We start from the raw sequence: 13,415 nt of genomic DNA on the forward strand, positions 1-13,415 counted from the left end.
GTCTGATATAGACAATTCTATTGAAAATAACAAGAGACAACACAATAACCATTGTAGAACACCTTGTAAATGGTTTTATATGACTCTTTCATTTCATGTGTTTATAGGAATATGTTTTGTTTTGTCTTGCTTTGTTTTGTTTCTCCCTCTAATATAGAAAAGATAGAAATACACGTCGAGACTCATGCATGCATAGAGCCCATAAACAGTTTACAAGAAATGATCTTATAAGACTTGGTGCAATGAACAACTACTTTGAAGAAAAAGAGACACTACAGTACCCAATGCTGATTCCGTAGTGTCATGATGTGAAATCCAGCAATACTATTATGCTTTGTTCAGAGTGATTTTAGCCCGTTTTGGTTTGTTTAATCTTAACATAAATGAAGGTATGGATAACTGCATGTATGTTTAAGTGTATAGGATTGTTAACCATATTACTAAGTTTTTGTTGGATAGTTGAACAGAACTTTTTGTGGTCTTGTTGTTTGAATCCCCACTTTGAATGCTTCACTTTTGTAACTTGAGCAACTATTTGTGAGAGGACAATATGTAATTATCAACTAGTGATTTCTTACTGTTAATTTTTTCTTTGAAAGTATGTATTATTTCTACCCTTTTTCAGTTTTGTTTAATCTTTCTTTAAATACAATTTAAAAAAATGACTTTCTCTTATCTTAAATTCTTATATATTTGTATTTATGAATCCTGATCTGTTCTATTTTTGAATGATTATCTTTGGGCTTTTAGTTCTGTGACTTTGTACTAATTTTATAGGTTAAACATTTGTTATTATTTTTTCAGATTATGTATCTGTCCATTTTTACAGTTAGACTTGATGACCTTTAAAATTATTTGGTCAAACTAACAAAAAGCCCTACTAGCCCTATTCAGCTGGGGTTTTTTTGTTTTTGTTTTTGTTTTTGTTTTTTTTTTTTTTTTGGTATTTCTAGATGAATTGACAATAAGTGACACTTTTATGATATTAAAGTAGATTTAATTCTTGTTTTATCTCAGCAGCATTTTATGTGCTGAGATAATGTAGATCCTGGCCATTTGACCCCACTTTTATTGGTACACGTTCATGATGCATGATAGTTATAATCATCTGGGGACGTGGTACATGCACATGTTGCCCCTAATCCCTGTTACCTCCTCTGCTCTTCCCTGACCTCCCTTTGCTCCCTTCCTCAGTCCCCTTCCCATCTCCAGAAGTCTACGTTTCTCTTTCCTACCTTCTCTCTTAGATTATTTATAGTTAGATTTATTTATAGTTCTCATATAAGAGAACCTTTTGATTCTGATTTATTTTAGTTAGCATTATGGTCTCAAGATGAACAGAGTTTCCTACTGAATGGATTGAATGAAATCCTTCTTTTGACTGTTTAGTTTCATTGTGTGTTTGTAACACACTGTGCAGTGAAACATCAAAAGAAATTACTTATTAGGTACTAACATAACCAAGACAGTGAACAAACTCTAAGTGAAAAGTATATCACTCTGAGAAAGGAAATCAAAGAGGAGCTCAGAAAATGGAAAGATATTTCCTATTCCTCAATAGGCAGAACCAATATAATCAAAATGGCTATATTTTCAAAACTGATATACAGATTCAATGCAATTTCAGACAAAATACTAACAGCGTTTCTCACAATCCTAGAGAAAACAACCCTAAAGGAAACAACCTCTAATGGCCAGTGATGATTACTACAAATTCAGAATACATTGAGATACCACATTGCCCCAGAAAAAATGGCTGTCATCAAGAAATCAAATAACAAATGTTGGTGAGAATGTAGGGAGAAGAGGAACTCTTCTACACTGTTGGTGAGAATGTAAACTAGTACAACCACCAGGAAAATCAGTGTAGAGATTCTTCAAAAAATTAAAAGCAAAATTTCCATTTGACCTAACTATCCCTTTTCTCGGTATTTCCTCTAGAGTCAAAGTCATCAAATTATAGGAATATGTAAACATCCATATTTATAGCAACACAATTTAACACAAATTTATAGCAATACAAATTTACAAATTTCACAATACAAATTTACAATTTAATTTACAAACATAAATTTAAACAATTATCTTTATTAGAAATACATTTATAATATAAATTATAAATATAAATATAAATGTATTATAAATATATTTATAATTTATAGTATAAATTTATAATAGTGAGATCTTAGAAACAGCATATATGTCAACTAACAGATGATTGAATAAAGAAAGTATATATCTACATACGTATGAATATATATATGATCAATAAGGAGGAATTATGTATTATCTATTCTATTGTTTTAAAACTCCTTAAAAAATATAGTAATTTATTTCATTTGTACTACTAGTTTCTTTTTGTTCTTTAAAAAGAAAGTTTTTTCCCTTTTATTTATTTGTTTATTCATTGTAAGAATCATTTTTCACCTGACTTATTCTCGAAGTACCATTTTGGCTATTCCTTTAAGATCATGATAGCAATATATTAACCATTGCTATCTATGCTCTATTTTGTTAGGAGATTTTGTTTTAGTTTTTCCTATAAGTAGGAAGACTGCTTTGTTTATATTTTGTTTGTTCATATCTACCTGTATTACATTAAAATAAAAAAGCTAGTATGATATTGGCAGTGGGTTTATCATAACTGGCTTTTATCAGTTTGAGATAAGGTTTTTACACCTCTGTTTCATGATCATATATTGGATTTTGTCCAAGACTTTTTGTGCATATTCTAAGATAATGAGACTTTTCCGTTTGTGTCTATTTGTGTGATATATTGATTTATATATGTTGCACCATACTTGCACCCATAGGATGAAGCTGATATGGCCAATATATAATCTTTTTAATGATTTGTTATATTCTCTTCGCAATTATGGTGTTGAGAATTTTTGCATCTGCGTTCATTAAGGAAATTGGCTTATACTTTTCTTTTTCTGTTGAGTCCTTGTCTGCTTTTAGTATCAGGATAATTTTAGCTTTAAGGAGCAAGTTTGACAGCGCTCCTTCACTTTTAATTTTGTGAAAGAGTTTCAGTATGACTTGTTCTTTCTTGTAGTTCTGGTAAAATCCTGTGATGAGTTCATCAGTCCTCAGCTTTCTTTTTGTTGGGAGCAGGCGGTTAATTCCTGGCTTGTAGTCAATCAAAGAAAATAAATCTAACTGCAACCCTTGGAAAGTCTGCTTAGGGGGCTGTGAAACAAGGAAAAGCACCCAAAAGACAAAATCCACATCAGCTGGCAAGGACTAGATATAAGAGGACAGGTACGTAAGGGACATCTGTCAGGAACACCTAGAGAGTCCAGGAGTAAATCAAGGGAAGGAGACATTTTTCTAGTGCAGTAACTACATTCAGCCTTCAGCAGATTACCATTACTGTAGCCCTCTAGTCAGTGCCAGCATCTTTCTTCAGGGTTTCCTTCTTTATTTCAAAGTTTTCCAGAATTTTGCTTCCATAGTTTAACTCAGAATAATTCCACACAAATCAAACCCTATTCACATTTCACTGTCTTTGTTTTTTCCTCTCCCTATCTTCTTCCTGGTTCCTTTTCTTTTTCCCTTAGCTTTTCCCCAGCTCCTATACTTTCATTCTTGTAAAGTCTCTTTTTTCTTTTTTATTCCTTTTGGTAACCCAATCATAATCCTAACTTCAGCTGGTAAACAGGCATAGTGTTTGTGGGGCAGTTTTATCAGAGAGCTTGTAACTTGAGGAATCAGTGACCTAAAAAACGTAAGTGCTTGGAAAGCTCGGAGTCCCCTTTACCTTTATCATGGTTTAGTCTTTCCCTTTATTGCATATAGTTTCCCCTTGCTTCTGCTTTCAAAATTTTTGTCACTTTTATTTTCTGCTTTTAGATCTCTAACGTTTCAAACAGTGCCTGACATGTAGAAAGAACTCCTTTGATCGACCCTTTTTATCTATGAGTTCCGCACCCAGATTCAGTTAGTGGCAGGGAGTGTGCTATGTACTGTGGTTGTGTTTGTATTGAACACATTCTGACATTTTTGTTGCCATTGTTCCCTTAACAATAAAGCATTACAATTATTACCTGGTGTTTATATTGTTATACTGCTGTTAGATATTATAAGTTATATAACTATGATATATAGTATATAGGAGTATGTGTACAGAGTATGTGCAAACACTATCTTAATTAATTAATTTATGGTGAAGAAAATTGAATCCAGGGCCTCACACAGGCTAGACAACTTCTCTACTACTGAGCTACATTCCTGGCTCCGATACTGTTTTCTGTAAGGGAATTGAACATCCACAGATTCGGTATCTGTGGATGGGTGTGGTATACTGGGATGTCATGTTTGTTAAAAGAATTAAGAGAGATTCTTGATGAATAAACAAATCTGACATTTCTTCTTACTGTACACACCGCAGTTTTTCTTGTAAGTGCTTCAACGATGCCATTTTTCATTGTGGAAGCATGGTATGGGGCTTTTGTGCGATAATTTAAACATCAGGATATTTCTAGCAGAAATTTTTAATGTTCTAATCTACCAACTGACCCATTTTCATAAAATAAGATGTTTGCATTTTAACAACTCTCTGTACATTTCCTTTGCCATGTTTCAAGAATATATATTTGATATATGTAAAGCCAGCAAAAAAAAAAAAAAAAAAAAAAAAAGACCAGCTTTTATCTGTCTTTGTTTTTCAAGTGCTTTGTGTATCCTTCCTAAAGTAGGGGTGAAGACTTAAATATAGAAAAAATGTGTGAAAAACTGAAAACTATTAAGTACATCGCAGATCATCCTTCTAATGTGTTTTCACTATTTGCTCAGTCTCTTTAAATTAGAAATCCTAATACAGATGAAGAAATATTTATTCTACACGTGGAACTAAGCACAGAGAAAATGTTGGGTTTGCCTAATAATTTTCAGAATTGTGCCCTTTCTTGTGAGTTACCTCAGAACTGAAATGGTGAAGTGATTTGTTCTTTTATGTTGCTGTTGCATGAGAATATTTTGGGGGTAAAAACAAGTGAAATAAAAACAAAATTACTACAATCACTTTCTACAATTACTACACCACTTCTCAAATCTACAGTCACTTTCTCCATTCTAAACCCTAGGATTTCCAAAATATCTCTTAAATCTCTGCAATTGCAAGGAATTGCTTTTGCTACACTGCAGAGGACACGTTATAATGAATTAAAAGTTGCCCTGAATTAAAACAGCTGAAGAAATCATGGGCAGATAATAGTAAAGTGTGCTAGATATTTGCTAATGTGTGAGGATGTGTCACAAATCCTGCATCAGGCTGGATGTCTTCTTGCTCTTGGCTGATGTTGATGGGTCTGGTCATGAGAGGTGGGCTGGCATTCAATCTAAAGATGGACTATATGATTGTCAGAAGTTCCAAGATATGGAAAAAGCATGGCTTAATGTTAAGGTTAGAGTGCATTCATACTGAATCCTAACAGCTGCTGACTCACTATATGATCTAGAAAAAAGACATCTCAGAGTCTTAGTGTACCTTTGTGAAAATGAGAGGTAGCCTTGATACCTACACAAGTGGGCTGTTGTGAGAACTGGCTGGTAGACCCTCAGTTAGCAGTTATGAATCCCAGTAATCACCTGTTGTCTTTCCATTTCTCCACCAGGTACCTCGGGATCACCAGGCCTCTCACTTACCCTGTGCGACAGAATGGGAAATGTATGGCAAAAATGATCCTTTCAGTCTGGCTTCTCTCGGCCTCCATCACTCTGCCCCCGCTCTTTGGATGGGCTCAGAACGTGAACGATGACAAGGTTTGCTTGATCAGCCAGGACTTTGGCTACACGATCTATTCCACAGCGGTGGCATTTTACATCCCCATGTCGGTCATGCTGTTCATGTACTACCGGATTTACAAGGCTGCCAGGAAGAGTGCTGCCAAACACAAGTTCCCTGGCTTCCCTCGTGTGCAGCCCGAGAGCATCATCTCTCTGAACGGCATGGTGAAGCTACAGAAGGAGGTGGAAGAGTGTGCGAATCTTTCTAGACTCCTCAAACACGAAAGGAAAAACATCTCCATTTTTAAGAGGGAACAGAAGGCAGCCACCACCTTGGGGATCATCGTTGGGGCCTTCACCGTGTGCTGGCTGCCCTTCTTCCTCCTCTCCACAGCCAGGCCCTTTATCTGCGGCACTGCCTGCAGTTGCATCCCGCTGTGGGTGGAGAGGACATGCCTGTGGCTGGGCTATGCAAACTCTCTTATTAACCCTTTTATATATGCCTTCTTCAACCGGGACCTGAGGACCACCTACCGCAGCCTGCTCCAGTGCCAGTACCGGAATATCAACCGGAAGCTCTCGGCTGCGGGCATGCACGAGGCCCTGAAGCTCGCAGAGAGGCCAGAGAGACCCGAGTGTGTGCTGTAAGGTCATTTACCTCTGTTCCCTTTATCCCAAAAGCATGTATGCAGCTCCCTGAGGTGTATCACAAAAACCGCCCTGAATTAGTAAATATTTTCTACTTAACATGCTAGAGTAGAATTCAGAATAGTATAGACTCCAGTCTTCCACCAGTAAATTTTCAAAATCCTGAGAGAAACTTCCCCGTGGTGGGAAGAAACAGAGAATTCCATCCAAAAGGAACCTTTCCATTCCCTTTGTCCAGTCCCTTACGGTTTGACAAGTGGTACCTGAGACTTGGACAGATACCCCACACTTAGCTAGTGTCACAGTTCAAATCTAGATACCACACCGTCTAAAGCCTACTGCCACACATTTTTTATGTACTATGTTGTCTTTATCTTATAACTTAAAATTGTTAGGCTATAAATATGTTAATTCTTGAGCTTGAGCAACTTCATAGGTACTCATTTTTACTAATATTTATATACTGTTTGTACATAGGAAATTATTCACAATGTAAAGAGTAATTTTAAAAAGGTAATGTTATTTTAGGTTCTAGAATATGTTCCATGAAGACCTGGTGATCTTTCTAGACCTGTAATATTCCATTGAATTTACTATTAGTATTTACTGAGCAGATTTCAAAATTTTTAAGGGAGGGAGGTTAGCCTTGAGTTTCTATTTGCAGAATCCAGTACAGTAGCTGACATAGTGGATGGTTAATAATGAAAATAACTGCTAAAACTATGAAACAGTGGCTACATGATATGTATCATACTACTTGAAAGTAGATGCTTACAGTATACCCAAATTTTAGAAGAATAACTTGAGATTCAGGGAAATAAATGACCTATTATCACATGGTTGTAGTGTGAAATAACTCAGCATATATTCTCTTAACCATAATGTAATACTGCTTGTCAAGATTGTAGTCCAGAGACACTGAAGAGGTACTGAATATTAAGAGCTTACAGTTGTAGCTATCAGCTCTCTAAGAATCCAAATAGAATGAGCTATTATTTAGGGTAAGTTAAGCTTATTAGATTTACTGCATTATGGGGTGATATCTCTTAGAAAGAGTAGTTTCATGGAGGAAATAAGACAGGAAATTGATAGAGTTTTAGGACTTGAGCTGGGTGGTTTTAAGATAAAGGACTGGGGAGGACTGGAAAGGGATTATGATATAATAGTGTTTGGTAGGTGCAGTAAGATGAAGGCTTTGAAGTTAAGTATTAACAAATTATTGGTATTAATAAGTAAGATATTTTAGTTGGTATACAGTTGTATTTCTTGGAAGCAACTATTTCTTGGAACTTATGGCTAGGCTATTTTGCCTGGTCCTAGGATTGTTTAGCCCAGAAAAAGGAACGAATGTTGGTTTCAGTTCTCAGGAGTCATATGATGAGGGGTGTATTTGCAGAAACTCTTTGACAATAGTGAGAAAGCCAGATAAAAGGGCAAGACTGGGGAGTAGGGGAGGTCCATTAAGCAGCCTAAGGAAATATAAGGACTGCCCTGAACTAGAAACTCATTATACTTGCATACGTTCTTTAGAGTCAAAGATCTTGAGAATAATTTTGATTATTTTAGCTAATAATTCACAAATAATTCAGGTAACAAAATGATAATTTTTAAAGTGTACTATTAATGGGTTTTCCAGTTTAAAATTAATAATAATAATAATAATAATAATAACCCATTTATTACAGATTCATTTTCAGGCACTATGCTGGGCATTCTATAGGAATTGTATCATTTAATCCTCAAAACTTTATGATAAATTCAATTTCTTTCTCTCCATTGTGAATATGACAAAACAAGGGTTTGGGAAGATCATGTAGTTTTCCCACCTTAATACAGACGGGAGCTGAACTGGAGCCCAGGAAGTCTGAGTTCAAAGTGATTTCAGTTTTCATGCTACTGTACTTTTTATAAAAGTCAAGCAGTAATATAAAGTACAAGGATATTTGCATTCATGTCTTTAACTCCTTGGCTTGGGTGTTGTTTTCTTACAAGATTAAGAAAATTCTTACTGTGAGTGGCCAAACTGTAAATATTTAAAGCTTTGCTAGTCATACGGTATCCATGGAAACTACTCCTCTCTGTCTTTGTTATCTGGTTAAGTTAATAAATGCAAATGGGTATGTATCAATAAAGCTTTATTTATAAAAGGAGAGGGTAGCCAGCTGAATTTGGCCCATAAGGCACAGTTTGCTATACTTTGTTAAGAGAATTGTTATCCTCTTATTATATATCTCTGTTTGAATTTTATAGGATATAAAAATCATTTAGGAAGATTGGCATAAAAATACAAATTTTAGGAGATTTCTAGTAATAGAGCTGCTGTATAGACTTGGAGTAACTGTTATTTTTTTTTCACTAACTCTACACCAGGCAGTTTTCTAGTTAACACTGATATTGGACTATTTATTTTTCAGTTCTTTTTAATGTAATTTCCATGACCTGAGGTGGTTTCAGAAATTATGACAGCTCTCTTGTTCTCATAGTTGTATTTTCTTATTGAACATGTGATAGAAATACACTCATATGCTGCTATGATCTAAATGTTGTGTTTCTCTCAAATTCTTATGTTGGATTTCAGTCTCCAGTGCAATAGTATTGAAAGGTGAGGCTTTTATGAGGTGATTAAGTCATGAGGGTTCTATTTCAATGTATGGGATTAGTGCTCTTAAAATGGGACCTGAGGGAATTTGTTTGTGACTTTTCCCATTTGAAAAGATGGCTAGAAAGCACTGTCTTGTGAACTAGCCACCAAATTTGATGATAACTTCTAGTAATTTTTGTTGTTCACAAGGTACCTTGATTATGGACTTTCTAGCATCTACAAATAAAATGCGGTTATTTGTGAGTAACTGAGTTTATGGTATTTTGTTATAGCAGCCCAAATGGACGAAGACATGTACATTCAGTATTTTTTTAAAACAAGGAAAAGTGGAGACTGGGAAAGCTTAGGATCAAAGGAGAGGAAAATAACTCAGAGCTCACACTAATGCTGACCAGGGACTTCCTAAAGAAAGATGTTCTTCCAAGTATGTCTCTGAACATAGGGGAAGCCTGTGTATCTAAAGATGAACAGAAAGGGTACTCCAGGTGACGGGGCATTTTATATAGAGGTACCAATGTGGGAAGTTATGAAAATGACAGCCTGCTAAAGCTAAGCACTGTGTTAAGGAAAGAGCTGGCGATCAGAGCAGAAAGATGCATTAAAGCAACATTATAAATAATCTTCTAGGCCAGCTCTAAGAATTTGTATTTTTAATGTGGATAAGTGGTTCTCAACTCAGAGTAATTTTGCCCTCTTTCCTGGAGACATTTGGCAATGCCTGGAGCTGTATTTGGTTGTTATCACTAAAGGTGTACGTGGTGAACTACTGGCACTGCCTCAGTAGAAGCCAGAGAAGATGCTAAAGATTCTACAGTTCACAAATCAGCCACCCATAACAAAGAGTTAGCCAGCCTATAATCTAAGGCTGACAAACACTGATGCAGATAGTGGTAAACTTTACATAAATTTCTACAGCTAGGAGATAGAGTCATCACAGTAATAGAGACTGATCTAGTAGCATTTGTGAGATGAACCAGAGTTAGAGGCTGGGTGTAGAGTTCCTTGATTGATTTGTTTTTTTTTCCAGAAACACTTGAGGACCTACTGTGTGTGAGACGTGGCACCAGATCTGGCAGGAATAAAAGATAAATACATGACAGTCATTGACACTGGAAGCTCGTATAAGTAATATGATTGAAAAATAAGAATGTTTAAATTGAAAAAATATTGCAATAAAATCACATTGCCTCAAAATACTAGCCCTCATTTTGAACATGTTTATCTCACCATTCTTGCCATTTTATTAAGCAGTTCTGGAAAGTCACTTTTCATGAATGACATTAGTTGCACTATTGTGGCTACTTGAATATCTTGAGCTGTTTGAAAACGTTTACCTTTCATAGTCCTCTTGACTTTGGGGAAGAGCCAGAAGTAGCATGGTACCAGACTTAGTGAATGAGGTAGATGAGGACACATCATCATGGTCTTATGAGCCTGCTTGTCTGTTGGATGACACTTGGCAACAGCATTCAGTATAGTTTCGCTCACACCTTATAAAGACATGGACCTCGGGGCCTTCCAGATCTGCTTCTGAAAGTGGCAAGAACAATGTTTAATGTGAACAGTGTTCAAAGCGAGAGAAAATGTTTTGAGGGGTATTAATGCCAATGTGCCTTTTACTATACTACTTTGGAAAAACTTTGAACACTCAGTGTATGTTTTGGTCAGCTTATGTAGTCCACTGGGCTAGGTGCTGTTGGGGTGGTGGTTGCTAGTAAAAGAATTGTAAAAACCCAATGGTCCACAGTCTTTATAGTTGCATTAAATTAACTTCTAGTTGGATATCCCAAAAACCCTACCAGATCTGAATGACGTAATATGCTAGTTTCTGGGGTTTCTAGAATGACAAAGGGCGTCCAATTCATACCTCATAGAAAACCTCACCATCCTCCTCCCTCCATTCCTCCTATATCCAGAGGTCACTTTAAGGACTCTGGGCCCCCTCTCTGGTTTCTCCAAATTTTTCTTCCCATGTAGCTATTTGGGTTCTAATTTATTTCTGCCTCTTCTGCTGCATTCTTGACCTATTTTTTTCTCCCTCATAACAGTTTCCATTCTTTCCTGTATAAACAATCTACTAGGATGTGTGTTGCTACTTCCACACATTTACCCCTTTCTTCTCATTTTCTTAATCAGCATAAACAGCCTCAGGAATCCCACAAGCACTTGAGTTTTCCTTGAGTGAACAGAGTGAATACAAGGATAAAAACCTGTTAATACTTTTGCATTGATAGTTCACTATTACCAATTTTAATCTTTCTTGCGGTTTCATGAATGTTCCAATATTGGTAACCAAAACCAAATATGATAATGTTATATAAGCAAGATTTTTTTCTTTTTAACCTTATGACTTTACTTATGGATTTGAATTACCATAAAGTGCTTTTAAATGTCATGTTTTGATAACTTGTTTTTTGATGCCATTTGCAGTCTTCCTATATAAAATAATGTCATGAAATTGTTTTGAAGTACCTCTTTTTTCCCCTTTTTCTTTATCTCCTTGGTTATTATAATGTATTTCTCTTCAAAGAGCCTCTTATAATTTCTGTCAGTTGCAGTGGTTCTTTTTACAGCAAATTGTAGTAGAGTAACCTTGGGTTTCTGCTATGAATTCTGTCAATATGTGTCTCCAGGGTTTCTGCTGAAGCTTTGGAATTCAGGGTGCTTCTACCTTTTCTTTATGGAAACGGTAACATAAAAATAATAAAACAGAACGGAATGAATCCCAGAGGCAACTGGAAAAAATAGGAAGTGTACCAAAACCCTGGGTATCTTTGATATGTTGCTATTTTAAAAAAGACAGAAATAAACAAAAAGTTTACTATTTCCTGAATTTTCCCCCTCACAAACTAGCTGAAATTTAGCACTTTATTAAATCATCCACTAGTGATAATAATAATTGCATCCTTTGCAATTGTCTATATTTCAATTTTTCAGCAACATCTCCTTAAAGCAGAAAAGGTGGTGATTGCCCCATTTCGTTTGTTTGCAGTGCTGTAGATCAAACCAAGCAGGCCTCGTGCATGCTAAGAACATGTGTTTCCACTTAGTTATATATCCAGCTTGCCCGCTTTTACTCTATTTTTTTAGTAGACAATAAACACACCTAGCACAGTGTTAACATTAAGCAGTACAGAGGGATGTATTCTTAAGAAAAATACAGAGGAGCAGAATTCTTAGGGCAAAAGTGTCCATACAGGAAACATGACAGGGATGATATCTGAAATAGATCTAGAGGGGGTTGGAGGTGGACCTGAGAGGACAACATAATCAGAGGGGCACTGGGAAGCTGGTAAATGGCATCCGCTTGGAGGGCCTGATGGTTAGAACTAGGAGGAGAGAAATGAAAGCTTTTGTGCAGGAGTGAGCCCAAGCCACAGTGGCCATGAAGTAGGGAAGGCCTCACAATAGAAGGGATGTGGATTTTAAGACTAATGTAAAATCGGGCTTTGTTTAGAAGGCTTTCACTAGGAGGGTGATAGTGAGATTAGGAAATAAGCCAAGGGTGTCTGAGCATTTGGGAACTGGACTCCCCAGACCATCACCACTGGCTGGCAGAGGGTGATGAGGAATGGTGCTGTCAGTGAGGTTGGCAGGAGAAACTCAGTAGAGTCACAAACTGATGCCAATGCACTGTGAGCTGTAGAGGATGCCTGGGTGTGGTCTCTTCTGGGCACTGAGAAGAGAGAAAGTCCCCTGGCTAAAAGCAAGTGTCTGTGGAACATGAGTGTGGACACTATCTGTTTCCATTGCCCATTCCAGATGCCCAGGAGCCTGCAAAGCAGGGTCCAAGCTACTGCACAGCTTTTGTTCTGAGACCCTACTGTGTGAAGCTGAGGGGAAAAACGGGGCATTCTGTCTTATGGAGAAACAAATCCTGAGACCAGGAAATCCATCCACTGAGTCACACATCTGATAGACTAGACTGAGGAGGGGCTGTTAGATGAGGGGCAGCAGGACAGAAGGAATGATAGATAAATAAGGAGAGAGTTTTAGAGGATGTGGAGGCTGAGATTGGGAGCACATTGGCAGGTATGGTACTTCTAATCTTATCTCTGAAGCACAAAGCACAGTGTGGTGGTAAGTGGGGGCCTATGAAGGCAGGCAGGATGTTAGGGAAGTGTGGCTCTACGCCTAGGAGAGAAAGGACTTTCTCTTAGCTATTGGCTGGAACAGCTCCACAGCTCATGCCACTTTTGTAAATTTGGAAAGGAGGAAGTAAAGGAAGAAGGTTTTTTGTTCCTGCACATATAGATGACTTCAAACATTTTTAGGCTCGAAGGAGCGCACACTTCTCATTAGTGACTGTTCTTTTAGCCATCATTCTTTTCAAGTGGGGAAAGAGCTATTATATTTTGCAAGGATTTTGAGGAGCAAAAGCCATTTTGCTCTATGGCCTTATTGTTAGAGTTTTTAAATGGGCTATTTGGAGTTG

The 13,415-nt window shown here is 36.8% G+C and overlaps 1 protein-coding gene across 3 annotated transcripts in view; it reads left to right on the plus strand.

Moving 5' to 3' along the window:
- Htr7 (5-hydroxytryptamine receptor 7) overlaps window positions 1-13,415 on the plus strand; it is a 111,220-nt gene that overhangs the window by 84,576 nt on the left and 13,229 nt on the right. For 2 of the 3 annotated variants that reach the window (XM_063238607.1, NM_001172964.1), the window contains 1 exon segment: window positions 5,619-6,374. In XM_063238607.1, coding sequence (XP_063094677.1) covers window positions 5,619-6,374 — 756 coding nt within the window. 3 annotated transcript variants of the gene reach the window in all.

Source organism: Cavia porcellus, unplaced genomic scaffold (genome assembly GCF_034190915.1).
Source record: "Cavia porcellus strain 051 isolate PalLab524CR breed Dunkin Hartley unplaced genomic scaffold, mCavPor4.1 scaffold_28, whole genome shotgun sequence".
In the NCBI taxonomy this organism is placed as follows: Eukaryota; Metazoa; Chordata; class Mammalia; order Rodentia; family Caviidae; genus Cavia; species Cavia porcellus.